Consider the following 17409-nt stretch of genomic DNA (forward strand, 5'->3'; position numbering starts at 1 on the left):
CTCTCCTCATGGGCCTGGTGTTTCTCTGGACTTCAATTAATGTAACAACAGAGAACAGTGTAATGCCTGGAGTCATTAAGAAGCAAACAGTTTATGGCCTTCAGCCCATTTTACTTGTCTTTTCCGTTTTGATCAGGTGCTTCTGTTGTCTCAAGACTATGGCAAACATTTGTTAGGAGTTGAAGACCTGTTGCAGAAACATGCTCTTGTGGAAGCTGACATTGCTATTCAGGCTGAGAGAGTGAGAGGGGTCAATGCATCTGCTCAGAAGTTTGCCACCGATGGGGAAGGTAACTAGCAGCCAGCACATCCTTCTTTGTCTTAATTACGTATGAGGTTATCTGTAAGCCTCATTAGTTCTACAAGGCGCGTTAGGTAAAATTCAGCACCAGAATAAGAGAATCCAGCTTCATTTGTTCCTTCTTTACTCACTGTGTCACTGATGAATTTGTCCAGGTACCTGCTCAAGAGCTCATTGTGGCATTGTTTTGCATGGGAGGCCATGCTCCTAACCAGCAGCTGTTGTAACTTTGTAGTAGTCACCATTAATTCCCCGTTCTGTGTTTCAGATGCAAACAATACAAATTATTGGACCCAGTCTGATATTGTCCCAATTTATGCTAAATAAAAGCAATTCCACTAAACCAGTGTCATTAACTAGAGTAAATGATGTTCATTTTGTGCAGTTGTGTTGTATGAAGCTGGTATAAATCTGGAGTAGTGAATTTTGTTTCACTGAAAACAGTAATGAATATCTTTCCTTTCGTTTTGTTCTTTTTTTGTTTGGTTGGTTTTGGTTTTGGTGGGGTTTTTTTGTCTTTATGCGAAGAACAGTATTTTCTGATCTGTGTTATTGTATGGTGGAGCTTGAATAGTTCACACTCACTTTCAGGAGACTAACTATGAATTCTTTTATGTAAACTTCATAGATGGAATAAACAGGAATTAAGAACTCTGTATGCCCCAGCTGTAGAGATGAAAATGAATCAGTCCAGGTTGTAATGTACGTTCTCTATCTGAACAGGTTACAAACCGTGTGACCCGCAAGTTATCAGGGACCGCGTCGCTCACATGGAGTTCTGTTACCAAGAGCTATGCCAGCTCGCAGCCGAGCGCCGGGCCCGCTTGGAGGAGTCCCGGCGCCTCTGGAAGTTCTTCTGGGAAATGGCTGAAGAAGAGGGTTGGATCAGGGAGAAGGAACAGATCCTGTCATCTGATGACTATGGGAAGGACCTAACCAGTGTCGTCCGTCTCTTGAGTAAACATAAGGCGTTTGAAGATGAAATGAGTGGTCGTAGTGGCCACTTTCAGCAGGCGATAAAAGAAGGTGAAGACATGATTGCGGAGGAGCATTTTGGGTCTGAGAAAATCAGAGAAAGAATTAAGGATATCCGGGAGCAGTGGGCTAACTTGGAACAGTTATCTGCCATTAGGAAGAAGCGTCTGGAGGAAGCCTCTCTCCTTCACCAGTTCCAGGCTGACGCTGATGACATTGATGCATGGATGTTGGACATCCTCAAAATTGTCTCCAGCAGTGATGTTGGCCACGATGAATATTCCACTCAGTCCTTGGTCAAGAAACACAAAGATGTGGCTGAAGAGATTGCAAGCTACCGGCCAACCATTGACTCGCTTCACGAACAAGCAAAGGCTCTACCGCAGGAACATGCCGGATCTCCAGATGTGCAAGGCAGATTGTCCGGAATAGAGGAAAGATACAAAGAGGTTGCTGAGCTGACTCGGCTGCGTAAACAGGCCTTGCAGGATACCCTTGCTCTTTATAAAATGTTCAGCGAGGCAGATGCTTGTGAGCTTTGGATTGACGAAAAGGAGAAGTGGCTGAATAATATGCAGATTCCAGAGAAGCTGGAGGACCTGGAAGTGATCCAGCACAGGTGAGAATGCCTTTACCAGGAAGTTTGGGGAATACTGGGTGGAAGATTTTTTACACCAGCTACCTTTCTCAGCTTGCCTGTGGCTCAGGTAGAGACTCTCTAATGCCTGTGTGATCTTTTTTTGTTTGCTTTTTTCCCCCGCTCCAGATTTGAAAGCTTAGAACCAGAAATGAACAATCAGGCATCCCGTGTTGCAGTAGTGAACCAAATCGCTAGACAGCTAATGCACAGTGGCCATCCAAGTGAGAAGGAGATCAAAGCACAGCAAGATAAACTGAACACAAGGTAAGTGAAGGCCTCATGCTCATGAACATGACACTGGCTGAAGCAAGTACAGTGGGGTTATTTGTGTTTCTTATACATGTTTTTCAAGATATTCTGATACCTGAAGTATCTTCAAGGTAGGCCTTTAAAGCTTCAGAAGGAAAAAGAACTGTCTTTCAAATATTTGATTAACAGATGGAGTTTTGCTGTTGGCTTCAGTCAGGTCCTGAGTGTATCATACCTTGATTTGAGAGGTGGAAGTTTACTGTAATGAATATTATGATAAAAAAGAAACCAATATAATTTCATGTAAACGCACTCATTTTTTGGCTTCAAAATAAACCGAGAGAGTACATTTAGTGTGAAAATTAGATTTAACTAGCAATTTTTCACTTGAGGAAAAATTATGCTTTTAAGGACTCAGTGTTGCTGGTACTTGTCATATTTTAATATACGCCATAGCGTGCTTAATGGTTGTTTCGCTAAAACTATTGATGATATGGGAAGGACTGAAAAAAACCATGAATAGTTAGGTTATTTCATGGCTTACCAAGCTAATGTGAGCAACTGCTCACTCAGCGATGTTGCCACATCCTTTTCCCTTATTATACACAAATCTTAATTTCTCTGCTTTTCTCTCCTCACAAATTTCAGATGGAGCCAGTTCAGAGAACTGGTAGATAGGAAGAAGGATGCTCTCCTCTCTGCTCTGAGTATCCAGAACTACCATCTTGAATGTAATGAAACCAAATCCTGGATCAGGGAAAAGACCAAAGTCATCGAATCCACACAAGATCTGGGTAATGATCTAGCTGGAGTGATGGCCCTGCAGAGGAAGCTGACCGGCATGGAACGTGACCTGGTAGCCATTGAAGCCAAGCTAAGCGACCTGCAAAAAGAAGCAGAAAAGTTGGAATCAGAGCATCCTGACCAGGCACAGGCTATCCTTTCACGGCTCGCAGAAATCAATGATGTATGGGAAGAAATGAAGACCACCCTCAAGAACCGGGAAGAGTCCCTTGGAGAGGCAAGCAAACTGCAGCAGTTCCTGAGAGATCTGGATGACTTCCAGTCTTGGCTATCCAGAACGCAGACTGCAATTGCATCCGAAGATATGCCAAACACACTGACAGAGGCTGAGAAGCTGCTCACTCAACATGAGAATATTAAGAATGAAATCAACAATTATGAGGAAGATTATCAGAAAATGAGGGACATGGGTGAGATGGTGACACAAGGGCAAACTGATGCTCAGTACATGTTCTTACGCCAGCGCCTACAGGCTTTGGACACTGGATGGAATGAGCTTCACAAAATGTGGGAGAACAGGCAAAATCTCCTTTCCCAGTCTCATGCCTACCAGCTGTTTCTCAGAGATACCAAGCAAGCAGAAGCATTTCTTAATAACCAGGCAAGTGGTCAAGATACACCTAACTTTATTTCTACGGGTTGGCACTGTATACTGCAAGCAATTAGCAGACAAGATAATTTGGCAGGAGAGCTACAAACAGATAAATTGTCCTTTTTTAACTATAATTTGCTTTTTGTATTTTACTGCTAACTGTTCTTGGGAGATGTTTCTTTTCATATGTGGTGAATCTGTTGTTGGAGCAGACAGCACAGCCTGAGTGTAATACTTTTATTTCTCTGTTTTGTGCTTTAATCACAGGAGTATGTTTTGGCACACACGGAAATGCCCACTACCTTGGAAGGAGCAGAAGCTGCTATTAAAAAACAAGAGGATTTCATGACCACGATGGATGCCAATGAAGAAAAGATCAATGCAGTTGTAGAGACTGGCAGGAGGCTAGTTAGTGATGGGAACATTAACTCTGATAAAATCCAGGAGAAAGTGGACTCTATTGATGACAGGTAAGGTCAGGATGATGGCAGAATGTAGCTGTTCATACTTCAATTCTGTTCTCTGAGAGGTGACCTTTTACCAGAATCCAAAGGCAAAGTAACATGTTAGAAAACGGCTGTTGCAGACTGGTTTTTTTTGTCCTGTGGAAAAATAGGAACTGTAATGTTTCAAAAATGTGCCGGGCTAATCTTAATTAAATATTACCTCTCCCATTTTCTAGAGACTTACTAGGTAATGAGCTCACTACCCAGAATTTGGCTATATGAGTGTTGCTATGTAATTCTTGGAGTATTAACAGACTTTATATTATGGTGGGAGCTGTAGCAGTTAGCTATACCTGGCTGCACAAGTCTTAGTTTCCTCTGCTACCTCCTAGCTGATTTAATTATAATAATGTATTCCTGTCCTTCCTCTGAGGAAGGAATGTGGCTCTTCAAGAGTGTAATTGGCATTGTATCTACCCCACCCGCTTGGCTTTGATCGCCTTTTCCAACTTGTCTGGCCCTTCTGAAATCAGATTAGGAAGCATTGGTACAAATGTGTCTTTCATCCTAGAACAAGTCTTTTGCTTTGTCTCTTTAGCTGTGGCATGGATGCTATAGAACGTTAAGAGTTTCTTTTTCTTTGAAAACCAAATGTTCAGTTTTGATGGCGATGATTCATGGTTCTTTCTGCTTTTGGTTTGAATAATAGTGAAGTCTTTCAAGGCGCTTTTCAATCATGACTATCAGAACACAGCAGTAAGCTCATACAGAACTTTTATGTCAAATGTTACTGACAACCCTTCTATCAGACTTGCATCCTCCCACAGCCAGTAAGCTCAGAGTTATTCAGGTGCCTTTATCTCCAAGGAGAAACTGAACTGTAGTAGTTCAGAAAATGTTGTGCCTTTCCTGTTTTGGCGAACACGTCCCACTGTGTATGCACCCACTTTAGCTGTGGCTCATGGCTTCAAGAAAGGCGGATATCCCTCGCTTGGCTTATCCAGAGCTTGCTGAGGGCCTCTGAGCCCTCTGACAACCTAACCCCAAGGATACCTCACGTTTTCATTCTCTCTCTAACCACCTTGACTCTCTTTAGATCCCAAAGAGAATCTGCAAAGGCCAAGAAGAGGAGATGATATGAAAGCAATCAAGGTGAAATCTAGGAAATCAATTTTCCTTATTCACCCTCTCTGACTTTCAATGTCCTGTGCTGTAAGTTTTCCCATCCACTTATGAAAGCAGGAGGACTTGATCCTGGCCTTCTGCTCAGGTGTCTTCTTTCTGTAACTTCTGGAATATTAAAAGATAGCATCCAAGGATACAGTAGGAAATGGTCAGCTGCTTCTTGCAGCGCTTTCTGAGGTGGCTGGAGTGGGAGACAGCTTCAGCCTCTGTCCTGTGTGCTCTGCAGAGAGGTTCCTGCTGCCCCAGCTGTGGTGCTCTGGTGACTGTTTCCCCCCAGTGCAGCTACTCCTCTGTGTCCCCTTTGTCCTGTGGCACCCCAGCTGGCCCCCTGAGCCGTCCTGGCTGTGGGACGTGTGCTGGAGTTCCCACTCTGAATGGCAGGCAAGTCCTAGAGACTGCATTTTCTTAAGCCCACTGTTTTCCAACGCGTTTCCTCAATTCCAAAGCTATTTATGCAGAGCACTGCAAAAATCATCCGGTGCACTGCTATTCGGGAAATCCGTGTGATTGCTCTCTGAGTCTGTAAGGCTGATAAGCCTCAAGAACAAAGCCTTAGGGCTGGGTGTAGTGGGAGTGGTGGCAAAGGAAGCCTCTTTGGTTTTACAAAAAATTGCTCTCCCAACCAAGCTCCACCTGGATGTATAACAAAAGACCAAAACAAACAAGTACAAATATGTGCAGTGGCTCCATACTTCCCATATGGAGCTCTTTGTAGTTTTTAGTATTGTTAATAGTGTTTTTTACAGTCATGCTTTCAAGCTATTCCAGAGGAGACCCCACTGTCCATTGGTACAGCAGACAGACCCTGCACGAAAATGGTTACCATCTAAATAGATATGGTAGGCATCAGGCTAAGGAAGGAGAGGAGAGTGCGGAAGCAGAGTGGAGCTGTGCAATAGGAGATAAACACTTCAGCATAATATTTTGGTGCAGTTCACAGGGAAGAATAAATGGGAATAAGGACATGGAGAAAGGGTGAGGGAAGGAGAAGATGCGTTTGAATAAAGCTGTCACTAGCTAGCTTCTCCAGGTAGGAAAGAAGCTGGTCTCTGCAGTGCAGCTGTCCCTGCTTTGGTGACTTCTGCTGCTGTTTCTGCCAGCCGGAAGGGAAGCATTTTCTTCTCCATTTTCTGTTGGAAGAGTGTAAGGGGACTGCCCTAGTCTGCATGCCTACACATGGCCTTTCTGATTCTGCAAATGAGATTTAGTTTAAAGACAGTGGCAGATCTGACTCAGATTGTGATCTGGGTCTGTTTTTCATCAACTTATATATTTGTGCAACTTTTGCTCAACAGAGAACCGAAGAAATTTTTGTTCTTGGCCATTCAGAAAGGAGAGTGCGTCTTGTTTGCTGGAACAACTGCCTTGCATATATCTCAGTATTCTTAGCAGGCAGTTGCATTCACGCTATGTGTAAGATTTATTATTCCTGCACAGGCTTTGAAACCCACAGGCTTACAGTTAAACCACAAGTGATTTTGTCAGTTTTCGGCATTGTTAGCATTCTCAGGGGCCTCTGGGGAGACAGCATGGGAACATTGTGGCAAATTTTGGTGCTCTGCTCTTGGATTAATTTGAGTCAGACACCTCCTTGTGCTGAACGGATCTCATTTTCCTGTTTTAGATTCTTCATAGTGTTGCCACAGAAGGAAGATGCCCCCATGTTTTAACTGCCGATGGTACATTCCCTATCCCCTCTTTTACCATGTAGGTCTGCCTTAGCTTGGACATTTGCATCTGAGGTTGCCTCTTCAGTATATGCATAGGGAAGCCCCCTTTTAATGCAGCCCTAGACACTGCTGTGGTGTAAGTTTTATATGTGATTATTTATGTGAGCAGGCAGATGAATTCAAAGTCATTCTAAATAATCAGAGTCTGCAGAGCAAACTCTTTTGTGCAAGTGTGGGATCTTCTTCCACAAACTATTTTAGCAAATTAGTAAGACTCAGTCATTGGCAACGTTAAGTGTGAGAGGGTCTGAGTTTCTGGCCCTTCTCTGCTGTGCGTGTCTCAGAAGAGCAGGATTTTAATAGTTACGACTGCAGTCAGCAGTTGAACAGTAAGCTTAGCGCTTTTCTCCACCCTCCAGTGATGGCCGAGTGCTTGTAGCCTTCAGCAGAGCTGCAGTCCAGCCTGTCCACCACCCCGACGTGCCCGGCTGGCTTAGCTGGGGCCTCTGCACACGCGGCCAGGGAAGCAGGGTGACCAGGCAGCCTCCTTAACACCACACTCTTCTAGTATCTGGATAAAAATTTGTATTACGAAGGGTTCTGTTCTCCACTCTGTCTGCCTGTTTATTCTACCTAAAGCCCTTCTGATGTACTGGTAGTAGAGGGTAGGAGAAGCTTTCTGGTGGCAGGGGTGGTTATGCACAGAAAATTCTAAAATCTCTGTCACTGGAGCTTTTAAAGAATTTAGGGAAACATGAACAAGGAATTAATAATGTTTAGATATAGCCAGTCTGGGGCAGGAGAACAGACTAAATGCCTTCTTAAGGCCCTTTATTGCAATAAAAAATAACATCAATTCTATGATGAAAATACAGGAATTCCTGCTTGTTCCAGTGGTGTCCATCTTCAAAATACTACTACCACATCTTCAAGTATCCACTTCAAACCTTATTACAGTTCAGCCCTGTTCTTCTTCAGAGAATACTCGTCTTTCAGTCTCACTCCAGGTCATCTTGGACAAGCAACCAACCTTTTACAGTTAAATAGCTCTAAGCGCCAAAGTTTCTATTTATTATGCTGAGGACAAAAAAGAAAAAAAAAGAAGCTATGTCATCATCTGTTTGCTATCTCTGCATGGTTTCCCTTCAAAGTTCTTGAAGTTAGTATTTCCAACACACTCTGGGAGATATTTTTGTTAGTTTTTTAAAATCAAGTTTTCTCAGCATAAGAACTTCTCTCCTTACTCTTAACTCTGTTCAAATAAGTGTCATGAAAATTCTCCTTTTAATTTCACAACTTGTGTCCTCTCCAGAATACATGAGTCTATAAGGTAATCTAGCCTTAAATCTATGAAATCATCATGATAAAATCACCCAAGCAATTCCTTCCTTCATTTTAGCAACCTGAGTAATGCACTGATTTGCCCAGGCATATAAAAAGCAGCCAAGAAAGAGTGGAATCAAACCCAATGATGTTAACTATGTTACAGAGATTTTTTCCTAAGGCACAATTTGTGTCCTTTCCTTTGTGCTTTCTCAGATAACACCTGTCAAAACTTCAAGATTACCTGGGCTTGGACTCCAGCCTCTTGCTTTGATGGTTACATATGTCTTGCCATCTGATCTGCAAATCAATTTTCTTGACCTACAGCTATACAGATGCTGCTTGCCTGGTTATTCAGAGGAAGCTGTTGAGACAAAAGAGAAGCAATTTGTAGTCCTGTAAAGGGTTTTCTCCTATTCCTCTGCCTACAGACTTCTTGCTTTTATGTAATAATATCCCTAAGTATTCCTTGTGTTTCTGAAGTCACTAGATTTGTGCCAGAGAGCTTGCTCTGGTGACTTATTGTAGATCAGGAGAAGTGGTATCTTAATCCAGTTGTTGTCATCAACATGTAATTTATAGTCTTCTAGAATATCATGAGTCTCTGGAGATTTGCACTAACATGGATTTATTTAGCTATTGCCAGTATGTGCTGAGATAATATTATAAATTGCCACCCTTTAAAATAATTTCTAACTCTATATCCCTGTTTATCTTAGATTATTACAAAGGGCAGCAATATTTCACTTTAAGACCCTGTACAGTGAAATATGACCAAATCTAACACAATGAGCAGTAAATAAAAATTATCTTCTTTACTCCGCCTCCTCCATCTACATTGCCTTAAAAATAATGAAAGTACTGAAGGACAAGGATAACTACTCCAAATTAAGCATTAGTTAAAAACATGTTCAGAGATACCTTGGGAATCAGCTCTTCAGGCACCATGTCCATTTGCAGAACCCACGAAGACCTTTGGGACTGCCAGCATAACTCATCCTTCAAGGGGCAAACAGTTATGAATTAAAAATAGGGCTTCTAGACTAACCTTTTCTTCTGTCTACTCTTAAACGCTCTGAAAAATATGTTCCAATGTGCATAAAGCTTCTATTGCAGAAACACACAGGTGTGTTGCATGCATTGTTTATTAAATACAGCATTTGGAAGGTTATATAAACCACTACAGCTTTGTTCGGGAGCAGAAGGTGCTGAGCCGTAGCAAGGGTGTATGATAAGGAGCATTACAGCAAGTACACACTTTGCAAGAGCCACATAACAGGCAAGCTTATTGTTGCAATTTTGCAGATAGTTTTCTTATGGTTTTTGGCAAACAAACTTTCTGAACTTGCCTGTGGTCTTCAAATTAGGGGGCCAAATTCTGTACATAACACTTGTGAAACCCTGCTGACTTCAAAATTTTCCCTGTGTATTTAACTGGTCACAAAAACAAGTAGATGCTGAACTTAAGTAAGCATGTTAAGTAACACATGCGTATCTGAGCTTCAAAAATGTCCTTCATTTGAAAGGCAGTAAAAGACACATACCACATACTTATTCAATACCTGTATCACAGAGAGGCTACAGAAACGAACAAATGACAGTTTTGCATGAAGTGCCTATTTCAAGCTTTTTTTCTCTGCTGTTATTTTTTTAACTAGACATAGGAAGAACCGTGAAGCAGCCAGTGAACTTCTGATGAGACTGAAAGACAACAGGGATCTTCAAAAGTTTCTTCAGGATTGTCAAGAGGTAAATTACATCCTTTCACTTCTATCGCTAAAAGCTGCATCCTGCAGAAAGGCATTCTTACCCCATATTTTATGAGGACTGGAATACTCAGCATTTTGCAGTCAAGTCTTCCAGTAGTATTTAGTGTGGAGTAAACAATTGAAAAAAAACCCTGCCCAAAACCCTGCAAAAAATTAATCTGTTTGGGTTTTTTTTCTCATGAACTGAATTTCCTTTTGTCATCTAAGCTAAAGACAGGGAAAATTGCCAAAAGCAGTGACGATTTTCTGCTGTGGTGTAAATTAATCATGTGCAATCTGGTAGGATTAGCACTGAACACAATAAGAATTAGCACTGAACACAATAAGACTGGCTATATATGGCTCTATATATGTATGTGGTCTGGTGCAGGAGATTTCAAGTGATTTCTACAAAACATTAGTCAGAATAATAGGAGGTTAGGAATAAGAGGGGAGCAGGATTAAAGTGGATCATTTTTAATGTGTTATTTATCTGATAGTGTTTAAAATTGTTAAGTACTGTAACATTTGAAAAAAGAAATCCTTTCCAGATTTTCTAGTGACTTACATTTTCTAGTGACTGTTTACACTGAAGGCAACATTTTAAAGTTAGGAATAATCTTGTTCCTAGCATGAGGAATTAATCAAGTAATTTTCAGGTTATTTCATGCAGTACTGACAGATATTAAAGCACCTTGCCTGTGATGTGCATTAAAAACTACCTATCCTTATCTGAAGCCTGGAAAGAGAGCTGACTGTCAAAGCTGTGCTTTTAAATTCAAGAGTCAGTACATTAGCTGCACATCTTATCCAGCTGCAAGAGACTGGAAGTCACTGCAGTGTGTCTGAATGGAATTGCCCACAGCTGAGATTTAGTACAAGAAACAAACAAAATGATGATCATAAACTGGGCAAATGATGTTTACTGCTTGGTTGCCTAGATGCAGTCTATTTTCCTGCATTGCGTAAGCTAACCATGAACTTGGCTTAAATTGCTCCTTCCTTGGTGGTAAAAACATGACAGATTAGCAAAAATTCTGCTGTCATTAGCAGCAACTTCTTCCTTCCTGTGTAACATCTCTGGTACAAAGCTCCCCCTGGCTCTTGGAGCTCTTCTAGCCTTTGTGTGAATGGGGTTGTGTTCCCTAGGATCTGTTTTCTTCCCCTGTATCGTTGAAAGGAAAAGGAAAACATAAAAGCTCTAGTGTCTGGCCACCTGAATGCCTTTCCTCTCGATTGTTTCTCTCCAGCCACTACAGCGTGGATGTCTCGACTGTACGGTTCAAAGACAGAACTTACAATACCCAAATATTACAAATTTCTCCAATCCTTTTTGAGAGGACATTAGCCTTTACGATAATTGATCGTTGTTTTCTGAGAAGACAGCCATAATGAGACTTAGCATTTGCATTAGTGTGATTACAAAGTGCCTGCTGATACCTCTGTTGGGCTGGAGGGATTGTGTGATGGAGCACCACTGTCCTGCGGGGTGGAAGGGAGTACCTCGCCCTTTGCTTTTTCGTTAGCCCTGACCGTGACGCTGAGAATTGTTAGAAAACAGATTTGAACCAGTCTCTGTTTCACCTGGCAATGATCCTTTGGCCTTCCTGCCTGCCGCCTTAGGGACGGTTTCCCATCCGCCTGTAACTTGAGGAAAGGAAGAGTGTTTTCTGCAGCGTGCTCCTTCCCCAGGGCAGCCACTTTCCTCGTCGGTCACTCGGTGCTGAAGCATTATTGTAAACGTGGCCTCCTGCCCCTCGCTCCTTCCTGCCTCCGACTCGCAGGCGAGGCAGTGAGCAGGGTCAGTGGTGCTCAGGAAGGTGGCAAGGTAATGCTCATAACAGCAGCTCAGCAATGATAAACCTTCCCTCCGGGTCACAGACGAGGGAAAGCACAGCAGATTCTCTTCTGTTCGTAGTCTGATACACCGTCACAGGTTAATCCTGGGGTATTGCTTTTTCTGTCTGTTTCTTGCATTCATAAATATGAATGTGTTAAATAAATTTGCTGAGTGAATGAACTAAAGAGTGACAGCAGAAGATCCTGAGAAGAGGAGATGTGATAAATTTTGCCATTTAGTTTTCTTTGACTTCCTGCTCTTTCACAGCTCACCTTCAACAAGATTAAAGCTGATCTTCCCTTAAGCGCTTAGAAGTCCCAGCACTGTCTGGGCTAATTTCTTTAGGGACGCCAGAGTGGAAGCGTTTGGCGAGACTCCGCACATCAGAAGTTTTCTGCCTGTTCACGGAGTGTGCCGGCAGGTTTTGTCATGCAGCGCAGACGTCTGTGAACCTTGCGCCGCAAGATAGGCTGTGTCAACTTGGGTATTTGCAATGTCTGGGAAGTGCAGCAGCAGTGGGTGCTCTTTCACCTTCCCTTGTTGCTCTGCCAGATTTACAAGGGTTTTGTCTCTGCATTTCTCTTAGTTCGTGCCTGGTTTTCGTTGCAGAGTGTTACAGTCTTCTGGGAACTCAGAGCAGAAACCAAATTTGGTGGCATAGGTGCAAAGGATGGGAGGAAGCCTAATAGCTAGCTCTGCTGGCATTAACAACGGACTTAGGGTTTTCTGGAGAAATAAATACTTCAAGCGTCTATCTGAGGCACTGTTTTAGGGAATTACTGTATTATTTTTTAAATCTACTTTTGCACTGAAGATACTGACTTCCAGTGACTATAGCGGTTGCAAAAACCAGATTTTAATAGTCACCCCTTAAATGCTTTATTTGCACTTTTGTGTTATCAGAAGGAACGTAACAACCCTGTGAGAGTCAGAAATGAGGGCTTTATCCTGACAGCCACTGGCTGTGTACCACGTATCGTCTGTCTCTCGGTTCACCCCGTCTGTTAATATGAACAATACTACCTTTCCTTGGGAAGCACTTTTAAATCCTCAGAAGACTTAATGCTGTGGCTGAGTAAAAGCAAACAATGAAAGACAAGCAGTGCAATTTGCAGAGTGTAGCAGCTGTCTCCTTCCCAGAAAGGCAGGAGTAAAACCACTAATTTTGGGTTATATAGTAATTCTTAATGTAGCCTTTGATTGTTAAGTAGCACAGTAGCCTGTTATAACTGTAAACTTTGCTGCCTACAGACGTCTTCATTATCATGAGCATTTTTCTCTTTAGACTTGATAGCAAGATCAGATGAGGCGTTTCTTTGATGGCTCTGATAAGTTTCCCCTTTTTGTGAGCTTAACAGTGCCTTTAAGGGACAATTTAAAAAAGACTTGTGAACGCTAAATGAATTTGTTGCCCTGTATCCTGAGTACATAGCGGAGAACTGGCAAGTCTCGCCTGTGCTCTGTTACTCTTCTTGTCGGGGTGCTTCCTCGGCAGGACAACGTGCGTCGCTGAAATGGCATTCTAGAAACAAAGCTTAGATTTGTTTTGACATTTTCCACTTGGGTAGGCGACTCTAAATGTGCAGAAAATGAATCTTTTTCACATTCTGTAAACATTCCTGTGAATGTGTTTTTTATCCACACCTAAGGGATAGATAAAGCAGTCAGACTCACCCTAGGAGGAAATTTGATGTTGGCTGCTGTGATCATTTTCACATTCTATTTGCCCTTGGCAAATAAGCTATCTTGGAAAGTATTGATTTTTCTCTAGTGTTGATCTAGAAATTGTTCTCAGTGCCTTTGTATTTGCAGAAAATCAAAATGAAATCAGTCTTGGATTTTATATAATGGGAAAAGGAAAGTCTTGAGTACCAAAACCCTTCTGGAGATTGGACAAATAAACAAATTTATTTATGTAAACCTATATAGAGAAAAGACTGTGGGGAAAAGGTACAAATGTGGTGTGAATTAATGGTACAAAACCATCTCTATTCTTAAGACTTTTGATACCAGTAGAAATACAGAATTTCTCATTCACTGTTTCCCTGAAAAATTTGCCTTGGGGCTCTTTTTAATTCTGGAGACTGCCTTTTGCATGCCACTTCATTAGCGTGTACTTCTGCAGTGTCCTCAGGAAGTCAGTAAGGCTCCACAGGGTGTGGTGATGACATTGAAGTCCTGATCCCGAGTAGCACATGGAGTAATGTTGCAAGGGAAAAGCAGTACAAAAATACACTGTGACCAATAAGTAGGACACATGTCCCTGTTTCTCTTGCTGTTGAACTGGGTGAGACCTTTGTGTTTGATTTTACTCATCATGGAGTTGATTCCTTTCTGCTTGAGTCATGAGTTACTTATATATGGGAGATGGATGTTTAAATTTAACTGTTGAAGAGGTGGATCCTTGACTGAACCCTGAGTAAAAGCAGTCTCTGAATCTCAGCAACTCTTCTGTAGAGGCGTCTCTTTATCCTTGATCTGGAGGCATTTGATACTTTGCATTATTTCACACTACAAATGTTTTCACAAACACCTGTGTGTTTTCCTTTTCAGCTCTCACTCTGGATCAATGAAAAGATGCTTACAGCCCAGGATATGTCCTATGACGAGGCAAGGAACCTGCACAGCAAATGGCTGAAGCATCAGGCATTTATGGCAGAACTTGCATCCAACAAAGAATGGCTGGAGAAGATTGAAAAGGTAACTAAAGTCCGAAAAATGCCCTCATCTTTGTTGAAGGTGGTTATGCACAGAGATGGGATCTGTTCCTCTGCAGAATTGGTTCTTGAATCATCTCTCCAGCTCAGGCAAAAGGACTTTTATTACTGTAGAATAAGTATCCTATCGCATTGTGTCTCCATCTAACCCATTTTATTCCTCGTTGATGTTAAATATTTTTTATCCAAGGCATTCTCACAGAATAGTCATTGGCTAAGTTGCCAATTTAATTTTGTCTAGTCTTTCTTATCTGTTAGGAGGAAGGCATAACCTAGTTTTCGTACTCAAAGGGTAAAGGGGCAAATGTTGTGTTTTGAGCAAATAAAGTAGAAGTACTTCCTGGGAAATAACTGAAAGTAGGCAGATAACTGAATTTAGACTCCCATGCTGCCAAGCAGGTTTTCATTCATTCAGGACTACAATCAGGCTGCCTTTCGCCGTGCAAAATTAGTGCATGAGGTAGAGTACAGCCAGTTTTGTGATTAATTAAGACTCACAGCTCTGTATCAAGTTACTTCCAAGGCTTTAATATGCTGTGAGGAACTGTACTTCCCCCTCCCCCCACCATTTCTCATGTGCAGCTCTGGAACACTAAGGAGGTCTCGTCTTTAGCTCTGACAGTGGGTTTCTGTTCAGTGTAAGTTAGCTTAATTGCTCATTTCCTCTCCCACTTTGGCACTCTGTATCCCATTAGAGGCTTTTCTGAGATCTGCAAATAGCAATACCCTTTAATAGTGTAATTACAAGGCTGCTCTTAGTACTAGAAGTACTTTTCTAGTGATGCTAATACATCCTTACCCTTTGCCTCTGAAAAAATCAGATTGCGGCAAAGTACCAAAGTTGTGTATCGAGCCACAGCTGACAATCACTGTATTAGTATTACCAGTGATCATAGCTATTAAATCTGCTGGGTTGTGATTAGTGTTCACATCCGAAAAGGTTTTGTCCCTTGGCAGCACCACCGAGGCGCAGAGGTAGAAGTATAATTAGGAGTAAAGAAAATATTTCCAAAACTAATACAATCTTTGTAAAGGCAAAAAGATATCTTAAGTCTAAGTGCTCTGCTGGTGCTAGGTACAGGGTTCCTGCTTCCCAAGGAGGATTGTTCCTCTCTGATATTAGTTTAGACCCATGGTAATTGCTATAACCCATCGACATAACCCTCTTCAATTGCATAGCTCAGTTTTGGTGCCATAAGCTCCCTCTCCCAGCATTATGCTGGGTCTTCATCGCTCTCCCGGTGAAATGGCCCACAGAAGCTGGACACACAGCTTGTTCAGCTGCAGCTCCCTCCTCCGCTGTCCCACAGGAGGCGTGGGGCAGCCTGCTCCGCTCCCGTCTGAGCAGTGTCCCCAGGAGCTCCCACAAAGGAACATGTGCAGTGGGAAGAGAAAGGAGGCGTTGCTTGACCTTCCCATTACCAAGAAACCCTCTTCCTGGCAACAGGCGGACCTGGGAGCTGATGTTCTGGAAGGAGTCACTGGATAATTGGAGATAGAAAATGAGTGGTTGGTGCTGCCAGCGGATGAGGAATCCTGAGTGCTTACTAATCAGAATAATTTAACTAACGGTCTGTGAGTGCTCCTGAGAAGGTACCATTTTGCTCTTTGCTTTGCAGGAGGGAATGCAGCTCATTGCAGAGAAACCAGAGACTGAAGCCGTAGTGAAAGAAAAGCTGACAGGTCTCCATCAAATGTGGGAAGAGCTTGAATCCACTACGCAGACCAAGGCTCAGCGTCTCTTTGATGCAAACAAGGCGGAGCTTTTTACCCAGAGCTGTGCTGATTTGGATAAGTGGCTGAATGGTTTGGAGAGTCAAATTCAGTCGGACGACTACGGAAAAGATCTCACCAGTGTCAACATCCTATTGAAGAAGCAGCAGGTAAAGGGAACGCAGGTTGCAGAGTGGGCAGAGAGCAGATATCTGCACTCAAAGGAACAGACAGGGGATTCTTTTCAGTTTAGAAAAGAATTTATTTGCTTCTCTTTCTTCCTGTTGTTTCATGTATCTTTAAGAAGAACCAGAAATACACCCAGAAACAAATCAGATGTAAATTTCTTGATACAATCTCTACTTTATACTGCCTTTCTTCCCCACATTACTATCTCTATTCTGTCTCCCGCTGTAGTCCTCCAGTCACCGGTCATTCCCTCTCTGTACATGGCTGCTTGCCTGTGATTCAAACTTGTCTGAAGCTGGTCGGTCCCTGATTCCCTGCTGTAAAGGCAGCAAGGAATAGCAAGGACAGCAGAGAGCAATGAAGCTCTTGTGTGCAATTAGCTGTGCTCCAAAGTTGTTCAGGGTAACTTGTGAACAACCAATAGAAGAGATTCAGCTGTGTCGTTGGCCAAATTCACCATTTGCACAAGCAGGCATAACTGAGGGATATCAGCAGGTGGCCACAGTTGTGAATCTGTGTTTAAGCCTTGTTCCGTGCAATATGCTACAATATTTATTAAGACTACAGTAATGCTACAATAATTATTAATGTGGTAAATCCTTACTGACCAGCATCTGTTCTTCCTTCTTATGAAGCTATTGACGTACCCTCGTCGTATCAACTGCTTTTACCCCGGTTTTCAGGACCTTCTTGCCATGTTTCTGTTTAGATGCTAGAGAATCAAATGGATGTTCGCAAGAAGGAGATAGAGGAGCTGCAAAGCCAGGCAAGGGCTTTAAGTCAAGAAGGGAAGAGTACAGATGAAGTAGATGGCAAACGCCTTACTGTAGAAAAGAAATTTTTGGAGTTGTTGGAACCTTTGAATGAAAGAAAGGCAAACCTCCTGGCCTCCAAAGAGATCCACCAGTTCAACCGGGATGTGGAAGATGAAATTGTGAGTATAAAAGAAACCCTATTGCCCAGGCAACAGAAAAATGTCACACCTATTGCAGAGCTATCACAGGAAGAAACCTTTCG

General features: G+C 42.4%; 1 protein-coding gene across 1 annotated transcript in view; it reads left to right on the top strand.

Annotated features, from left to right (window-relative positions):
- SPTBN1 (spectrin, beta, non-erythrocytic 1) overlaps positions 1-17409 on the top strand; it is a 68108-nt gene that overhangs the window by 38121 nt on the left and 12578 nt on the right. The window contains exons 12-20 of the mRNA XM_009579112.1: positions 137-290; positions 1025-1895; positions 2043-2180; positions 2814-3570; positions 3829-4031; positions 9844-9934; positions 14327-14473; positions 16110-16373; positions 17102-17326. Of these exons, the coding sequence (XP_009577407.1) occupies positions 137-290; positions 1025-1895; positions 2043-2180; positions 2814-3570; positions 3829-4031; positions 9844-9934; positions 14327-14473; positions 16110-16373; positions 17102-17326 (2850 nt within the window). The remainder of the gene's footprint in view (positions 1-136; positions 291-1024; positions 1896-2042; positions 2181-2813; positions 3571-3828; positions 4032-9843; positions 9935-14326; positions 14474-16109; positions 16374-17101; positions 17327-17409) is intronic.

The sequence above is a fragment of the Fulmarus glacialis genome, unplaced genomic scaffold (assembly GCF_000690835.1).
Source record: "Fulmarus glacialis isolate BGI_N327 unplaced genomic scaffold, ASM69083v1 scaffold2066, whole genome shotgun sequence".
NCBI classification, from domain to species: Eukaryota; Metazoa; Chordata; class Aves; order Procellariiformes; family Procellariidae; genus Fulmarus; species Fulmarus glacialis.